Source organism: Podarcis erhardii (assembly GCF_964252035.2).
Source record: "Podarcis erhardii genome assembly, chromosome: 7".
In the NCBI taxonomy this organism is placed as follows: domain Eukaryota; kingdom Metazoa; phylum Chordata; class Lepidosauria; order Squamata; family Lacertidae; genus Podarcis; species Podarcis erhardii.
This window is the reverse complement of record NC_138511.1, coordinates 11,356,436-11,374,185: the sequence shown is the minus strand read 5'-3', so window position 1 is coordinate 11,374,185 and position 17,750 is coordinate 11,356,436. Positions and strand designations below refer to the sequence as shown.

Sequence of the window (17,750 nt, the reverse complement as noted above, 5' to 3'; positions counted from 1 at the left end):
TGACTTCCTCACGCCTCCCATTTTTGTATTCTAATTCAGTTAAATATTCCAGCAAATCCTTCCAACTTTGTTTTTATCCTGATAATTTATCTTAACATATTGTAATTTTACCTTCTCTCTTTCACCAATTCATTTTTACTTAATCCTTTATATCCTTTCTGCTAAAACCACATAATTTTTCCCCCCAACATCTTTCTAACATTCCTTAATTTTACAATATTTCTGAAGATAAGCTTTAAATTTCTTCCACTCTTCTTCCACCAACTCTTCTCCTTGGTCTCGGATTCTGCCAGTCATCTCAGCCAGTTCCATATAGTCCACCAGCTTCATCTGCCACTCTTCCCGGGTGGGTAAATCTTGTATTTTCCACTGCTTCTCGCCCTCCCACTCCCGGGACATTGAGGGGCATCCCAAGAGCCTTCTCAGACGTGCTGCTTGCTGATGAGGGAAAGGACACTCTGCCCACACTCAGAGTCTCTCTTGCCTTATGTCACTTTGCATATCGGGAAGGGCCGTAGCTCAGGGGCAAAGAGTCTGCTTTGCGAGCAGAAGGTGCAAGGTTGTCGCGAAGTGAGTTGGCTGGCAAATCACACATTTCAATAGTTGGGAGTGAACGCTTTACGGATTTGGCTGAGGGTCAGGCCTGTTTCGCACAGCAGCTCGTTCCCTGTAGATCAGGGGTCAGCAAACTTTTTCAGCAGGGGGCCAGTCTACTGTCCCTCAGACCTTGTGGGGGGGCCAGACTATATTTTGAAGGGGAAAATCAACCAATTCCTATGTCCCACAAATAACCCAGAGATGCATTTCAAATAAAAGCACACATTCTACTCATGTGTAAACAGGCTGATTCCTGGACTCTCCCCGGGCCGTATTTAGAAGGCGATTGGGCCAGATCTGGGCCTCGGGCCTCAGTTTGCCTACCCATGCTGTAGGTCTTACTCCACGAAATCAGTTGCCGAGACTAAAAGTCCCCACCTCCCCACAACCATCTAGGTCTGCTCCTCTTCCAGGGCTCCTTCCGAGGAATCGGAGACTACGCCTACATGAGACCAACATCTCCTCTGCCCCTTTCATGCCTCTTCTGGTTCTGGGAGATTAGGGGAGAGTTGGGAGCTTGCAACAGCTGGAGAGGGAGACACCGGTGACTCTTCGCCAGCCCAACTCATCTCTGCCTCTTGGCCTCCCTCGCCCCATGCTTCTGCTTCAGCTTCTGCCTCTGATTCACGACTTCTCTCTGCCACAGACTCTCCCAGCTCACTAAACCCTCAGCTTCCGACACCTCCTCCTCCCTGTCTTCTCACTGTGACCACTCATCATCGCCCCACCACCAATCTCCAGGCTTTGAGCCTTTGACCCTTGGGGGTTCCTCAGCTGGTTCCTCCTACTGTTCTTCTGCACCAACCAGTCCATGACACGGGTTCAATCCCTGCTGGTATCGCCAGGTTGGGTTGGAATCCGCAAAGCCATTGCTGCCGACCAGTGTGGACACTACAAAGCTAGATGGACTGACTCCGTAGAAGGCAGCTTCCTATGTCCCTATATTTCAGGGTAGGGCACACATTTACTGGGGGGCTGTGTGCATGCTGTCAATTCACAGGCCTTTTAACAGCCTGCAGACCCTCTGGCAATCTTTGCTCTGCCATTGCTGGGCTCTTGCTGGGGTCATTCTGACGCCACTTTCTCCCGCCTGCAGCTCCTACAAGGTCACCACAGAGGAGTTCATGAACACCAAATTCGTCTACCTGCCCAGGGATGCCACCTTCCAGGAAATTCTCAGCACGGTCACCTCAACAGACGACTCTGAGTACCCGGTGGTGGACAATGCTGGTACAGTCATACCTCATGTTACGTCCACGTCCATGTTATGTTCTTTCAGGATACGTCCCGCGGCGACCCGGAAGTACCGGAAAGGGTTACTTCCGGGTTTCGCCGCTCGCACATGCGTAGATGCGCAAAATGACGCCACGCGCATGCGCAGAAGCGGCAAATCGCAACCCGCGCGCGCACAGACGCACCACTGTGGGTTGCACTCTTTTCATGTTGCGAATGGACCTCCGTAACAGATCCCGTTCGCAACCAGAGGTACCACTGTACTGGGACGTAATGGGTTTTCTGAGGGGGGACGAAGCCCTGCTTCTCCCCTCCCGCCATTTCCCAAACCCCAATGGCCTTCCCTGTGGCATCAGGCCTGGGGCTTTATTTCACTTCCCGCTTTGTGGGGGTGTTGAGGCCCCTGTCTGGCCAAGGCCGATGGCTTCTGCCTAAATGGCCAGTGTCAGTCTCACTCACTTTTTGGGGGAAACCATAGCATGGAAACGCGGGTGGCGCTGTGGGTAAAACCTCAGCGCCTAGGACTTGCCGATCGTATGGTCGGCGGTTCGAATCCCCGTGATGGGGTGAGCTCCCGTCGTTCGGTCCCAGCTCCTGCCCACCTAGCAGTTTGAAAGCACCCCTAAGTGCAAGTAGATAAATAGGGACCGCTTTCTAGCGGGAAGGTAAACGGCGTTTCCGTGCGCTGCGCTGGTGCTGGCTCGCCAGAGCAGCTTTGTCACGCTGGCCACGTGACCTGGAAGTGTCTCCGGACAGCGCTGGCCCCCGGCCTCTGAAGCGAGATGGGCGCACAACCCCAGAGTCGGTCACGACTGGCCCATATGGTCCTCTGTGGACCATACATCTCTACAGTTCTCCTTACATCTCTACAGTTCTAGGATTCCACTATGGGAGGCAGGATGCTGCTGCAGGACCAGTGGGCATCCCTAGTGGGGTCTTGCGGGTGGGCCTCCAATCAGGCACAGCTGGGTGACCACTGTTGAGGGGAAGGAAGCTAGACTAAGGCGGGCCTAATCCAGCCCATCTCATGTTCTTCCTGGGGTGCTGGGCTCAACAGACCCTCTTTGGCCTGATCCTGCTGTCAAGCCCTTTTAAGGCTTTTTCTTTCTCCCTCCTCTCGCCCGCAGAGACAGCCATGTTGCTGGGGATGATCCAGAGATCCGAGCTGATCAAGTTCCTCCAGACCCAGGATGATGCCAGCTTGCCCCACAAGGCACAGGGGGAGGAGGTGGGTCACAAGCCCCCCGAGGCTGAGATGGGAGCCACCTTCTGCTGTGTGTGGGGGGAGGGGAGCAGCACCCTCTCTGCAAGGCAGCTTAGCCAGAGTTGCATGGGCCCCACGCCACCCAATTGCCACACCCTGCAAGATTTTATTTCCCCCCACTCTCTCCTGCAGCCTTCATCTGCCCAGACCTTGGAAGGATCCTGCGCCATCACCCCTGTGACCCTGCAGCTTTCCCCATGGATGTCCCTACACCAGGTAAATGGCCGGCAGACAGGCGAGGGTTATCAGATGAAGAATGGCAGGAAGTGCTCTTGGCTCTGGCACACCCCTTTATTTGTTTACAGTGAAATGGAGCCCCCATGCCCAGGAGGAGTCTACCTCCAAATGTCACCTGCTGGAGAATAATGGCAGGGAGGGCTGTTGTTGCTGCCTTTGCGTTCTGCACCCTGGGGGCACATTTCCCACCCTGGGAAACAGGGCGAAAGGTCTGGATAGGTCTTTGCGGGGAGGCCAGGGCAGAGGGTGTGTGTGTGTGGAAGTAGGGGATTTTGATTTTTATTACAGAGAGAAAGATCCTTTGGGGAGGGGAAAGGCCTGCCTCCCAACGCTTGTTTTCCTGCCACAGCCTTTGTGGGGCTGCTTCTTGCAAAAGGAAAAAACACACAGCTGTGAATTCTTGGCCGTTGGGCCCTTCCTCCAGCCTACCTTGCAGGGTTCCTGAGAGGGTGGAACAGGATCCTACCTCTGTGCACACACCCCGTTCTGTGAAAATGAAGGAAAGGGCGCATTCTCTGTGTGCGCATGAGGTTCTCACAAGATGCTGCTGTCACCAGGGAAATGGGCTGGCTTATCAAGATGCAAGGAGCCTTGTTAAAGGAGCTATAGGCAGGGGTTACCCCACATCCTGGGACACAGATGGCACTGTGGGTTAAACCACAGAGCCTCTTGGGCCTGCCGATCAGAAGGTTGGCGTTTCAAATCCCCATGACAGGGTGAGCTCCCGTTGCTCGGTCCCTGCTCCTGCCAACCTAGCAGTTCGAAAGCACACCAGTACAAGTAGATAACTAGGTACCACTCCAGCGGGAAGGTAAACGGCGTTTCCGTGCACTGTTCTGGTTCGCCAGAAGCGGCTTAGTCATGCTGGCCACATGACCCGGAAGCTGTACGCCGGCTCCCTCAGCCAATAAAGTGAGATGAGCACCGTAACCCCAGAGTCGTCCACGACTGGACCTAATGGTTAGGGGTCTCTTTACCCTTTACCTTTACCCCACATCACCATCCTGACCTTCCCCCATCTCTCTCCTCCCCATTTTTCTCCCCACAGGTGCACAACCTTTTTGAGCTTCTGAACCTTCAGAGAGCCTTCGTCACGCAACTGGGGAAGGTGGTTGGTGTTGTCTCCAGGAACGAGGTAGCTGGCTGGCACTCTTAAAGCGGGGCAGATTAGGAGAGGACGGGGCTGGATCCTAAACTCAGAGAGCTGCAAAACGGGGGGGACCTGCATTCGAATCCCCTCCCGCCCTCAGCCGCAAAACACACCGGGTGACTCTGGGCCAGTCGTGCTCTCAGCCTGACCTACCTCGAAGGGTTGTTGGTGGGAGAACAGCTTACAGCACACCCAGAGTGCTTCTGGGAAAGGCAGGAGGAATAAGTGTTTCTTGAGGAAGGAGTTCCCAGTTCCTCATCAGGGGTGGCAGGAAACTAGGGCAGTTAAACCCCTTCCAGGCTGATTGCAGTGTGAAAACATCCACCCCACTTCCCATCCAGCTCTCAGCTTCCTTCCTTCTTTTTCCTTCAGGTAAGGAAAGCCATCGAAGACTTGGCAAATCCCAAAGCAGCAAAATGAGAAGAGGCATCCTTTCCAATTAAGACCACAGAGGACCAGGCGGGGATTCGAAACCACGATGGAAGGAGATTCCTGTTGAATGTTACCTGGCGTCAAGAGCAAATTAAAGATGTATTTTCACACCGTCGGTGGCAAATGAGGATGGGTGGGGAGGTCTGGGAGAGGAGTATAAGCTCTTGGCACGTCTCGAAACCTTTAACAACTGAAACTTTTTAACAACAGAAAAAAATAAAACCCCATTATTATTTTTTACAATATGATGGAAGGTCTGTGCTAATATTTGGGCTGAGTTGAAATGGACCCCCAAATTCACCACCTGAATTTCTGGAGTGGGGGTGTTTCAGTGGTTTTCAGGGTGGTACAGAATAATGTGATTTGGGGGGGGGGCGTGTTGTATTTTTAAAAAACCACCTTCTGCTCCTAGGAGTGCCACCTCTGGGCAAGGGATGGAGGGAGCTATATGGTGACATTTCCTTTGCAATCAAAGCCTGTCCAGAGCCGATTTCCAGCAAGAACAGCTTAAAGTGCAAAAGAATCACATATAAATTGGTCCCTGCTTCCCTCATAGAATTGTAGAGTTAGAAGGGACCCCCGAGGGCCATCTAGTCCAACCCCCCCCCAATGACGCAGAAATCTCAGCTAAAGCATCCATGACAGATGACTATTCACCTCTGCTTAAAAACCTCAAAAGAAGGAGAGTCTACAGCCTCCTAAGGGCGCCTATTCCACTGTCGAAACAGCTCTTACAGTCAAAAAATTCTTCTTGATGTGTCGTTGGAATCTCCTTTTTTGAAGCCATTGTTAGGAGTCCTACCTTCCAGAGCAGGAAAAGTCAAGCTTGTTCCATCTTCCATGTGACAGCCCTTCAGATATCTGAAGATGGCTCTCGTATCTCCTTTCAATCGCCTCTTTTCCAGGCCAAGCATAACCAGCTCCTTCAACTGTTCCTCATATGGCTTGCCCTTTGTCATCTCCGTCACCTTCCTCTGCCCATGTTCCAGCTTGTCGCTTGTTGCAACAGGGCTCTGAGCTTCTTTCCAGCAGTTAGTACACTCTGGTTACAGGGAGGCAATTTCTGTGCAATATCTCTTTTATTATTTACAAATATTCACAGTGAGCTGGGGTGTGTGGGGCAGGGTGGAGGAGCAATGAGGTCCCTCAAAGCAGGTATCTCCCCCCAGCCGGCCAAGCAGACTCCCCTGGAGGAAAAGAGTAAGGGGTTTGCCCCAATCTCGTTCTGCAAACCAAACAAGCAGACGGAAGGTGGCCGTTTGGCGGTTCTCGCAGGCGTGGGAAGATGGGAGTGGGGCACACGGCCCAAAATGCCTTTGCCATCTTGAGAGGCCTTCTTGGCTGCCCCTACCAAACCCAGGCACCCTGGGGCTAGTAAACAGAGCGGCCCCGGAAGTTCAGTTTAAATAAAAGGGCTGTAGCAGTGAGATTGGGACGCGGGTGGCGCTGTGGGTTAAACCACAGAGCCTAAGACTTGCCGATCAGAAGGTTGGCTGTTCGAATCCCCGTGACGGGGTGAGCTCCCGCTGCTCAGTCCCAGCTTCTGCCAACCTAGCAGTCCGAAAGCATGTCAAAGTGCAATAGGTACCACTCTGGCGGGAAGGTAAACGGCGTTTCCGTGTGCTGCTCTGGTTCGCCAGAAGCAGCTTGGTCATGCTGGCCACATGATCTGGAAGCTGTACACCGGCTCCATTGGCCAATAAAGTGAGATGAGCGCCGCAACCCCAGAGTCGGCCACGACTGGACCTAATGGTCAGGGGTCCCTTTACCTTTACCTAGCAGTGAGATTATACCCACCAAAAAAGCAACAACAGCTTTTTGGGGGGAGGTGTTGGGCGGGGTGCACCCATAGGAGGAACGTATGATTGAAGCGATTCAACTGTCATGACCTCCTTCACGGCTTGCTCGAGCAAGCAGACGTCACCCAAGGGTGCCACAAGTTGAAGAACCTCCTCAAACGCTCAGGAACGCCCGCCGGATGTGATGGTGGAACCCTTGACACAAGCCCCCCCCCCAGCCCAGCCTCTGCCCTCCCTCCAGAGTCCTCTAGTTATAGAACACCTCATCCTCCGAGAGGGAGCTGCTGTCAACGTATCGGAGGGAGGTGCTACTGCGCTGGAGCCACAGGGACCCCACGGGGCTCTCCTGCCCCGCTTCCTGGGGCAAGGCCTTCGCCAGGCTGTCCATCGGGGTGCTCCAGCCGGTGGGGAGGGGGGACTTGCAGCTGGAGAGGGAGAAGGCTGGGAGGCTGCTTTCCAAGTTGGAGGGGCTCCCTGTGCCCTGCGGGGTGAGGAGAAAGGTCCCTGGCGGCAGATAGAGGCCTCTCAGGTCTGGAAGGAGGAGAAATTATTATTATTAATTAAATTTGGGGAAGGGGCTGTGGCTCAGGGGTAGGGAGCCCCTACTTTGCCTGTGGAAGGCCCCTGGTTCAATCCCCGCCGGCAGCATTTCTAGGTAGGGTTTGAACCCACTGCTGCCAGTCAGAGTACACAACACTGATCTAGATGGAGCAGTGGCCTGACTCAATGTAAGGCAGATTCCTGCGTATCAGGGATGGGGAATCTGTGCCCCCCCAACAAATGATGTTGTGAGTGCAACTCTGCTCAGCCTTGGCTAGCAGGACCAATGGTGAGGGATGGTGGGAGGGGAAGCTCAAGAGCATTGGGGGTGGGCAGGGCGAAGCAAGGGCTACCTGGACCAATAGCATCCTCAAATGATAACTGGAAGCAACCGCATCACAAAAGCCTTCAAGGATGGAGAGACCCAATGCTCATTGAAGCTGACAGATGTAACTAACTTAGCATCATTAATTTCATTGGGTCTACTATGGTGGGCTGAAACCCCCCCCCCAAAAAAAAACAACATAAAAAAATGGGGAGAACCAGAGGTGGGTTGGAAGTTACCTTGGAGCTGGGGGCCTTCCTGCGAAGGCCCCCCATAATTCAGCTCCTCTTCGTCCAGGGAGGACCAGGCGCTCAGCGTGGCTTCGGCGATGGCAAACTGCTCAGCCACACCTGGGCAGGGGAAGGCGGAGGGCAGAAGAGGTCAGGGAAGCAGCCAGCCCATGCTGCCCCTCCCTGGACCCTCGCAGGTCTTGGGAGAATGAAGCTGCAAGCCAGGCTTAGCCTAAATAAACCTCACACCTTCCCCACCCCCCAAAAGGGAGCCCTCCTGATCTAGAACGTCCCGGCTTTCTTGGGAACAAAGCTGAGGGCTGGTTTGCAGCTGGGACTACGTCACCCGGTTCCTGCCTGGATTATAGCAGGGAGACTTGGCCAAAATTTACTGCCATTTCCTCTTCCGGGATGCTTGAAAAAGGTGACATTTGTGCCATGCATTTAAAGAGCTCTTGACACCACTTTTGACAGCCATGGCTTTCCCCCAAAGAATTCTGGGAGCTGAGAGCTGGGGGGGGGGACCCCTCACAGACAGCTACAGTTCCCAGCACCCCTTGACATGCTACAGTTCCTCCTCTGAAGTGTACACAAGCAGCCTTCATGAGCAGTTTCAGAGGAGAGGTGCAGGACCTCTCAGCGCCCCAAGGACACCAGCACCCAGACAGCATCAGTTGAACATGGTTCTTAAGCTGCTGCCTCCTTTATGGGATTGCAAGGCCCCAGCCCCACTGCTGACCTGCTGCAAACCAGGCCTCCTTCAGCTCATCGGTGAGGTCGGCGTAGATCTCTTCCTCCGTCAGGGCCTGCTCCCAGCCCGTCCTCGGAGCGCTCCAGCCCTTCCACTCGATGAGGTGGGCCACACGGCCACGGGCCATGGCTGTGGGCTTGGTGACGTGGTCTTTGATGCTCTGGACGAGGCCTGTGGTGGTGGTGGTGGGGCAGCAAAGATGGAGGAGGCACAATAAGCACACTTGGGAACAGAGGGACGGAATCTATGCCAGCCCCACTGAGAGCCTTGCAGGAAGGTTTCCATGGGAACAAATGCCCCGTACAATAATACTGTTTTGCAGATTGGAAGGTGAAATCGGAAGCTGAGCTCACTGCCAGTAATTCCGATTTTGCTTTCCTCATATTACTAATGCCTGGTTTATATGATGAATGTATGTTTTATACATTTATTTATTTTGCGCACCGTACATCTCAGGGTGGTTCACAATATAAAAACGCAAGATAGAAACACATCATAAAAACCACCATATATTTGCAGGTTGCTACCTTGCAAGGAATTGCCTTTGGCTAGTGCAATAAACATACTGGATGAAAATGACTGCGTTCTGCGTCTCCTTCAGCCCGACACATCTTTGCTTGCAAGGGAGAACAGCAGATTTCAGCCTTTCTGTGGTTAGCAACCCACCTGCCTCGTCAAGCTGGCACCCGCCAGAAATAAACGGAGCAGAACTCAGAACAGCACCAAAAGGGACTCGGTCACATTGCTCCCTCTGCTGCACTGCGAGAGGGCGAGGCAAGAGGACGCAGGGTCTGCAAATCTGGGATTGCCGTGGTGGCAGGCAGAAAAGGGGCAGTGGTCCAGGCCCCTGTAGGGACACCTTGGAAAGGGGGCTGGGTGACTTTGCGATCCAGATGCCAAAGTCCCAACAGGGGCCCCTGGAAGCAAGTAATAGCCAGGACTCCCGAAGGGATTCACACAACTGCCTGCTATACGACAGGATTTACGGGCTATGCCCGACACGTTTCAGATCGGTTTTTGCTCCTTCTGCGTTGTAGTATTCTATTTTGTGGGGACGCGGGTGGCGCTGTGGGTTAAACCACAGAGCCTAGGACTTGCCAATCAGAAGGTCGGCGGTTCGAATCCCCGCAACAAGGTGAGCTCCCGTTGCTCGGTCCCTGCTGCTGCCAACCTAGCAGTTCGAAAGCACACCAGTGCAAGTAGATAAATAAGTACTGCTGGGGTGGGAAAGTAAACCGTGTTTCCATGCGCTCTGGCTTCCGTCACAGTGTCCCGTTGCGCCAGAAGTGGTTGAGTCATGCTGGTCACATGACCCGGAAAGCTGTCTGTGGGCAAATGCTGGCTCCCTCGGCTTGAAAGTGATATGAGTGCCGCAACCCCATAGTTGCCTTTGTCTGGGCTTAACCGTCCAGGGGTTGTTGTTTTTTATGACTGCTACCCGCATTCTGGTTAAAAAGGGACGCGGGTGGTGCTGTGGGTTAAACCACAGAGCCTAGGACTTGCCAATCAGAAGGTTGGCGGTTTGAATCCCCGCAACAAGGTGAGCTCCCGTTGCTCGGTCCCTGCTCCTGCCAACCTAGCAGTTCAAAAGCACGTCAAAGTGCAAGTAGATAAATAGGTACCGCTCTGGCGGGAAGGTAAATGGCGTTTCCGTGCGCTGCTCTGGTTCGCCAGAAGCGGTTTAGTCATGCTGGCCACATAACCCGGAAACTGTACGCCGGCTCCCTCGGCCAATAAAGCGAGATGAGCGCCGCAACGCCAGAGTCGTCCATGACTGGACCTAATGGTAAGGGGTCCCTTTACCTTTATTCTATTTTGTGGGCTGGTGCTTTCCCAGGCCCGAGAAGGCAGGAGTGTTGACCTCCAGCTCTTTCACAATGAGCCAATTATATTGTGATCCAGCATAGCAGGAACTGTTTCCTCATGTCTTCCTTCGCTTCTCTCGGGACCATTTTCTCAACACAAACCACACACACCTCTTTAAGTGGGTATTTTCTCTCTCTGCTTCTAGCAGGCCCCTATGAACAGTTTGCCAGCAGCCAAAAATCCAACAGGGCATGGAAATGCAACGATGGGAAACTTAAGATTGCTTTAAAAAAATAAAATAAAAGAGGAGACAATGCTATTCCTGGAGAATTGGTTCAGGAACAGCCGTTGGCCATGACAGCTAAATGAAAATGCCTTGTTCCAAAGTAGCAGAGCTAGGGACACAGGGAAAGGATGCGTGTGAAATTGTTTTGCTAAAGTCTTGTCCTGCCTATGGGTTGGCTCCCAGTACGTTTCCGAGCACAATTCAAAGTGTTGGTGCTGACCTTTAAAGCCCTAAACGGCCTCGGTACAGAAGGAACGTCTCCACCCCCATCGTTCAGCCCGGACACTGAAGTCCAGCGCCGAGGGCCTTCTGGCGGTTCCCTCACTGCGAGAAGCCAAGTTACAGGGAACCAGGCAGAGGGCCTTCTCGGTGGTGGCACCCGCCCTGTGGAATGCCCTCCCACCAGATGTCAAAGAGAACAACAACTACCAGACTTTTAGAAGACATCTGAAGGCAGCCCTGTTTAGGGAAGCTTTTAATGTTTGATGGATTACTGTACTTTAATATTTTGTTGGGGCCGCCCAGAGTGGCTGGGGTATAAGTAATAAATTACTATTATTATTATTATTATTATTATTATTATTATTATTATTATTGGTTTTCCAGAGATGTTCTGAAGAGCACATTTGGAAACAGAGAGAGGGCCAGAGCCTGGAAGAAGCAGGACACATGGTGCAGTTCTGGAAGTCAAGGGTGCGAGGGGGAGAGCAGGTGTACCTACCCCCCAGGGAAGAGGTGGCCAGGGCCGTCACGTGGTAGGTGCTGGGGGAGCCAGTGTCTCCACTGGAGAGGGGCCCGCCAGAGGGCTTGAAGCATTTCTGCAAGAAGAGAAAACAGATGGAGTGGGGGTCAGGAGTGGGGGGAGTGAAAGAGCAGGACTGGGAAAAAGGGGGGTTCATTCTGACAGCTGCATCACCTGCTTTTAGGTGGAGGAAGCCACCTTAGGGTGAGAGAAGAAACCTTAGGGTGAGAGAGAAAGTTATCTGCTCCCCGGGCCCACTGCTGCCTGCTCTGTTTTGCAGCGGCTCTTTTGGGGTCTCTGGCACCAAGAATGGCCATAGCTCAGAGGTAGAGCGCCTGCTTGGCATGCAGAAGGTGCCCGGGTTCAATCCCAGGCAGCATCTCCTGGGGGAAAACTGCCTGTGCCTGAAACCACAGAGATGCTGCTGCCCGTCAGTGTGGACAGTATTGAGCTAGGTCTGACTCAGGATAAAGACATTTCTTATGTCTCAAAGGAAGAGCACCTGCTGGGCATGCAGAAGGTGCCTGGGTTCTGTCCTTGGAATCTCCTGGTAGGGCTGGGAACGTCTGCCATCTGAGACCCCGGAGAGCCACTGCTGCCAGTCAGTGCAGGCACAGGAGACCAGAAATCTAGGAGCTCCACAGATCCACCACCGTTCCCAAGGGAGAGAGATGGGTCATGCCAAAAGCAGTTACCTCGCTGCCCTCCTTCTCTGGGGCATTGGAAAGGCCATGGCTCTCTTGTGGGGCAACAGGGGGGCTTTCCAGCTGAGGGGTGACAACAGCCTGGTCCTTGTGGGCACTTGTGAGGAAATCTGGAAGAAGGAGCAGAAAGAAACCATCAGAAGAGCTTCTGGGGGCAGAAGAGCCTCCTGGAGGGGGCTGTCCTGCTGTGACCTCTCCCCCCCCCAACCCCCTGCTACACCCCCCCCCGGCTTCTCCACAAAACTGGGGAGAGGTTTTTTTCAAGCAGGGAGAGTGAAAACCAAGAATATTGTAGAGCTGGGAAAAGTTTCAGAAAAAGGCACCCCAAATGATGAAGGGGGTGGAGCAACTCCCCCAGGTGGAAAGATTATGACGTTTGGGGGCTTGTTAGCTTGGGGGGAGGGGGAGAAGAGCCGTGGGGTGCAGGCTCATGATAGAAACATATAAGATTATGCTTGGTATTGAGTAAGAAATAAATGTTTTTTTCCCCTCCCTCTCTCATAACATTTGGACCCAGTGGGGTCACTCAGAGAAGCTGAATGGTGGAAGATTCAGAGAGCCTTCTGGCGGTTCCGTCATTGCGAGAAGTGAGGTTACAGGGAACCAGACAGGGGGCCTTCTCGGTAGTGGCACCCGCCCTGTGGAACACCCTCCCTTCAGATGTGAAGGAAATAAGCAGCTATCTTATCTTTAAAAGACATCTGAAGGCAGCCCTGTTCAGGGAAGTTTTTAATATTTAATGCTGTATTGTTTTTAACACTCGATTGGGAGCCGCCCAGAGTGGCTGGGGAAACTCAGCCAGATGGGCGGGGTATAAATATATTATTATTATTATTATTATTATTATTATTATTATTATTATTATTATTTGGCACCTTGGGTTACATACGCTTCAGATTACATATGCTTCAGGTTACCTCGGGTTAAGAACTTTGCTTCAGGATGAGAATCGAAATCGTGCTCCAGTGGCGCGGCGGCAGCAGGAGGCCCTATTCGCTAAAATGGTGCTTCAGGTTAAGAACAGTTTCAGGTTAAGAACGGGTCTCCAGAACAAATTAAGTACTTAACCCGAGGTACCACTGTACATATATATAAAGGATACCCTGCACAGATTTAAACAATGGAACTCACCCCAGCAGGTGGCAATGATAACCACCAAACTAGATGGCTTTTTTGAGGGGGGAGGATTAGACAAATTCAGAGAGGAGGATTACAGCTGCCAAAGGTTATGGCTATGATCTAATCCGGCAGTCTGAATACGAGGAATCGCAAGCTGGGAGTGCGCTGGCGTTATGCTCAGGTCGTCTTCCTTCTGGTTGGCTGCCGCAAGGACAGGAGGCTGGGCTCAGAGGCCTTTGGCTGGATCCAGCAGGTCTCCTGTTCCTTAAATTTTCGAGTCACCTCACATCCGAGGCAATGAAATAAACACACTTCAAATGGGTTTGGATGACGCATCTTCCAGCAGGGAGCCGGGGAGCCAGGGGGACTCAGGACAAACCCCAAAGCTCTATTCCGCAGCTGCTCTTTTTGCATTCAGAAAGGCGCCTACGTGGATCAACCCCCCCCCTTTTTAGTGGGGAGCTCCTTTCAGGACAAAAGTGGCGACTGAGAACCAGCAGGCACCACCAAACACCTTTAAAGGGGCGCGATGGGAGTGGAAGGGTGAGCTCGGCTGCCCCACAACACCTGCCAGGACTCACCACCTACTAATTCCAGGTCAGGGAGGGAGGAGGTTGGCATTTTGCACATGCTCAGAGGCACCTTTCTTTGCTACGCCTTCATGTGCCCAGGACTGGCTCTGTAAATCAACGCCCAAACTTGACCATTGGGCTTGTTCCATTCCGCCTTGGCTTGGAGGAGCTGAGGATCTTCGCCATCACACCCCCTCTGCACTAAATATAAGGTTCTAGACCTCACTGATTTCCAACAGAGCCTGTTTCGGTGTTTCCTCTGCAGAAAGGAGTGAGGGCTCGCTCCATTTCGTCCCATCTTTGCCTAGAGCAGCTATTTCCTTCACTGCCATGACCCCACCTCACTCACTTGGCCAAAAGTGCCTCTTGGAAGGGAGATTTGAATCTTCCCTGAGCTTCCCTCTCTCCCCAGGGTCTGCGGCTCTCAGTCTCTCCTCACCCTTGCCTCAACAGTCTCAGCACAGACAGTCTGGTGCAAACAAGAGAAGCTGAAATCGGCTGCCGGCAGGGGATGGAATCACAGAGTCACACACAGAGAAGCCCTGTTGCCGCTCTGAACATCTCCCACTTCCCTGGGCGTTAAGCCTCTGTTTACACGGCCTTCTTCCCATGTCATAAGCACAGTCCCTGAACTTACAGTCTTCCTCCTGCTTTGCAAGTTTCCTCCCTTGCTTAAGAAACCAGCAGAGCTCCCACGCTTGGGGAAGGTCTCTGTGTGAGTCAAAAGCTGGCACTCATGGCTGCTCACTCCAAGAGGCCTCTTGCTCCTAGGGATCTGCTTTGTCCCCATCTTAAGTTGATCCCCAGTACCAGCTTGGATCCCACCCTAGGGCTTGCCGATCAGGAGGTCGGCAGTTCGAATCCCTGCGATGGAGTGAGCTCCAGTTGCTCGGTCCCAGCTCCTGCCAAGCTAGCAGTTCAAAAGCACGTCAAAGTGCAAGTAGATAAATAGGTACCACTCTGGCGGGAAGGTAAACAGCGTTTCCGTGCGCTGCTCTGGTTTGCCAGAAGCGGCTTAGTCATGCTGGCCACATGACCCGGAAGCTGTACACTGGCTCCTTCAGCCAATAAAACAAGATGAGCGCCACAACCCCAGAGTCATCTGCGACTGGACCTAATGGTCAGGGGTCCCTTTACCTTTACTGAGCATGTGTAAAATACAAACAAGAGCCCTGTTGGATCCGACCATGGTGGGTTCATTTAGCCCAGCTTCCTCCTTCCCTGGAGAGACCAAGCAGGTGCCTCCCTAGAAACCCACAACTGCGGCTGTGCAGAGGTAGACTGCTCCTGGGTGTGGAGGCCCCATTTAGCCATCTCAGCTGGCAGCAACAGGAAGGCTAGTGGGGCTGGCAATGGACGTGGGGGCGTGTCTCCGGATTCGGAGGGAGCCCGGGGGTCCCAGCTGCTGCTGCTCTGGGTTGGGGGCATAGCTGTCAACGTTTCTCTTTTTTTAAGGGAAATTCCCTTATTCTGAATAGGATTCCTCGCAAGATAAGGGAAAAGTTGACAGCTAGGGTTGGGGGGGGGCAGCAGGGGGCCAGAGCTCCTCAGGTCCTGTTTCCTACCAGTCCACGTGTTCTCCAGCCCACTGGCTGCCCCCCTCCCGCGTCTCTCCAGAGGCCTTGACGGGGAAGGCAGAATCCGAACCCAGGACCTGCCTCACCTCTGGTATTCCAAGCGTCTCCCTTCCCAGCAACTGCGAAGGGAGGGGCGGCGAGGAAAATAACAACAGGCTCCCCCCCGCCGGGCGCGATTCTGGTCCCTCCGCTGCTGAGCAGCCGCGCGGAAGGCAGCGCAACAGACGCGGGCCAAGAAGCGGGTGGGGGGCGGATCAGGTGAGCCCAGCGCGCCCCGGGGATGGGGAGGGAGAGGGGCAGACCCTTCTCGCCCTCCCTCCCTCCCTCCCCGTCCCCAAGGGCGGCGGCTTTGCTCATTCGTCCCCGGAGGAAGGGAGCCCCTCTCCCCCTTGACCTTGGGCGGCGCGGCGGCGGAGAGGCTCACCTTTGGTCACGCACGACCCCATGGCGGCCGCCGCTGCCCTCCCCGCCGGGGCGCATCGAGGAGGCACCCGGAGCCGCCCGCGCGTCCGCCTCGCCCGCTTCGCTCCTTTCCCGGCGGCGGCGGCGGCGGAGCTGCCTCCGTCGAGGGGCGGCGCCCCCACCCGCTCAGCCCAGCCCAGCCCAGCCCAGCAGCCCGACGCCGCGCGCTCCTCGGGGCGGAGATCGCCGCGCCTCCGACCAAGCCGCCTTGAAGGCGAGGAGGGGCGCCGGGGACCCCCGAGACGGGGACGGGGGGGGGAGCGCTTTCCTCGCCGGAAAAGCCTCCTCCTCCGGGGTCAGGCGCCCGGGCTTTGGGTGCTCCTCAGAGTAGACCCATTGAAATGCGTGCGCGGGAGCCGGACGCTCTCCGCTGGGCAGATGAGCCGGGATTAGCATCCTGCCGGTGGTTCCCACGCCGCCACCCGTCGCGACTACCAACAGCTTTGGGGGGCGGGGGGGGGCGACGAAGTTGCCCGAACAGCCTCACCTGTGAACAAGCAGCTGCCCCCGAAGTTATTGCAGTTCAAAGCAAGAACCTAAGGATAGACATCCGTCTGTCTGCCTAGAGCTCTGCCCCTAATCAGTGTGGAAACTAGCAGCCTCCCTGCCAGGCTTCGGGGCTCACCTGGCACCCCTTTTGCCAGGAGAGGGAGCTCTCGCGCCTTGGAAATGAGCCCTGGGATTGCCGACTCGGGCTGGCAGCAGTGGCTCGCCAGCAGGGGTGCTAACTTGAATTAAATATTGGGGGGCGCATAATGGATCACAAGAAACATTGCACACAAAATGTCTGAATTGCAACTTCCATCAACTTTGCAAGGGGGCAGTCCCCTCAATTTGGTGTGTGTATGTGTGAAGGGCAGTGGCGTAGCACAGTTTGCTGGCGCCCAGGGCACGCATGCACGTTGGGCAGGGCACAGAGGGTGAATGGTTCAGTTGGTTGGCATCTGTCTGTCTCAGGAGACAACAAAAGAGCGCACCTTCAGGGGTGAAGTCAACCCACTGGCGCGTTATAGCTCCTGCTGTGGCTGGAGAGACTGATGCAGGAGAGACATGTTTTGTTTCAGCTGGGGCAGATGAAGGCATCAAGTTGTGCTGCAACAGATACACCCTGGCATTTCATCTCTCTGCACTGCTCCCTGCAGTCATCCCTCCTCTGGTCACTGCTACAAATGCACAGCGACCTGCAAGGGATTCTCACCCAGCAGGGTTGCTGCTGCCCAGGGGCGTCTTACCCATAGATGTTAGCGGCGCGGGGCACCAGGGCACCAGATTTTGGAGGGCGCCACAGGCTGACAGTCTGGGAAGGAGAGTCAGGAGGCACTCCCTTCCCCGCTCTGGGGCAGCCCCCTCCTCTCCTCTCAGCCACCCATCGGAGAGCCCTGCGTCCAGCTCAGTGAAGCCCCTTCACATCCCCTCCTGCCGGGGTGCCTGGTTGCCTGACGGGCGCAATCGGGGGCGAGGCGCCCCTCTCTGGCCTTGTCGTGGTCTGTGCACCTCCCTGCAGAGTCTGCGAGCGGAGCAGGGAAGCGCCCTGTGCTATCCCGGCACCTAGCAAGGATGGCACAGCTGGCAGGCCACCTGATATGCTTGCTGGCCCTCCTGTGGCGCAAACTCCCCCGGGCGGGGGCTGTTAAGGGGCACCGAGCGCTTAGAGGGAGGCTTTGCGATCTGGGCACCTCCTACATGCCAAGTGCACGTCGGACCACGCGATGTAAACGAGCTGGACCGAAGTGCCCCCCCCCCTTAGAAAAAGGTTGAAAACTCTGGGAAACGGGGGTTGGGCGCCGGCAGAGAGATATTTGTGTCAGGTTTGCTGACACCTCTGGCAGGAGTCAGTCCATTGGGTCCATCTAGCTTAGTATTGTCTACACTGGCTGGCAGCAGCTTTCCAGGACTGAAGGCAGGGAATCTCTCCGAGTCTTAC

At 54.5% G+C, this 17,750-nt stretch overlaps 2 protein-coding genes across 4 annotated transcripts in view; one reads left to right on the top strand and one right to left on the bottom strand.

Annotated features, from left to right (window-relative positions):
• CLCNKB (chloride voltage-gated channel Kb) overlaps positions 1-5,156 on the top strand; it is a 33,250-nt gene extending 28,094 nt beyond the window's left edge. For all 3 annotated transcript variants that reach the window (XM_081870982.1, XM_081870981.1, XM_081870983.1), the window contains 5 exons: positions 1,694-1,827; positions 2,958-3,058; positions 3,227-3,310; positions 4,380-4,466; positions 4,854-5,156. In XM_081870982.1, coding sequence (XP_081727108.1) covers positions 1,694-1,827; positions 2,958-3,058; positions 3,227-3,310; positions 4,380-4,466; positions 4,854-4,901 — 454 coding nt within the window. In that variant the 3' untranslated portion in view covers positions 4,902-5,156. The remainder of the gene's footprint in view (positions 1-1,693; positions 1,828-2,957; positions 3,059-3,226; positions 3,311-4,379; positions 4,467-4,853) is intronic.
• Positions 5,157-5,973: 817 nt separating this feature from the next.
• FAM131C (family with sequence similarity 131 member C) lies at positions 5,974-15,883 on the bottom strand. The gene is made up of 6 exons (XM_081871347.1): positions 15,789-15,883; positions 12,088-12,206; positions 11,372-11,468; positions 8,547-8,729; positions 7,817-7,927; positions 5,974-7,243 (listed from the first exon to the last, which is right to left on the bottom strand). Exons 1-6 carry the CDS (start codon positions 15,808-15,810, stop codon positions 6,960-6,962), a joined length of 816 nt encoding a protein of 271 aa, XP_081727473.1. The 5' UTR covers positions 15,811-15,883; the 3' UTR covers positions 5,974-6,959.
• Positions 15,884-17,750: the final 1,867 nt, after the last annotated feature.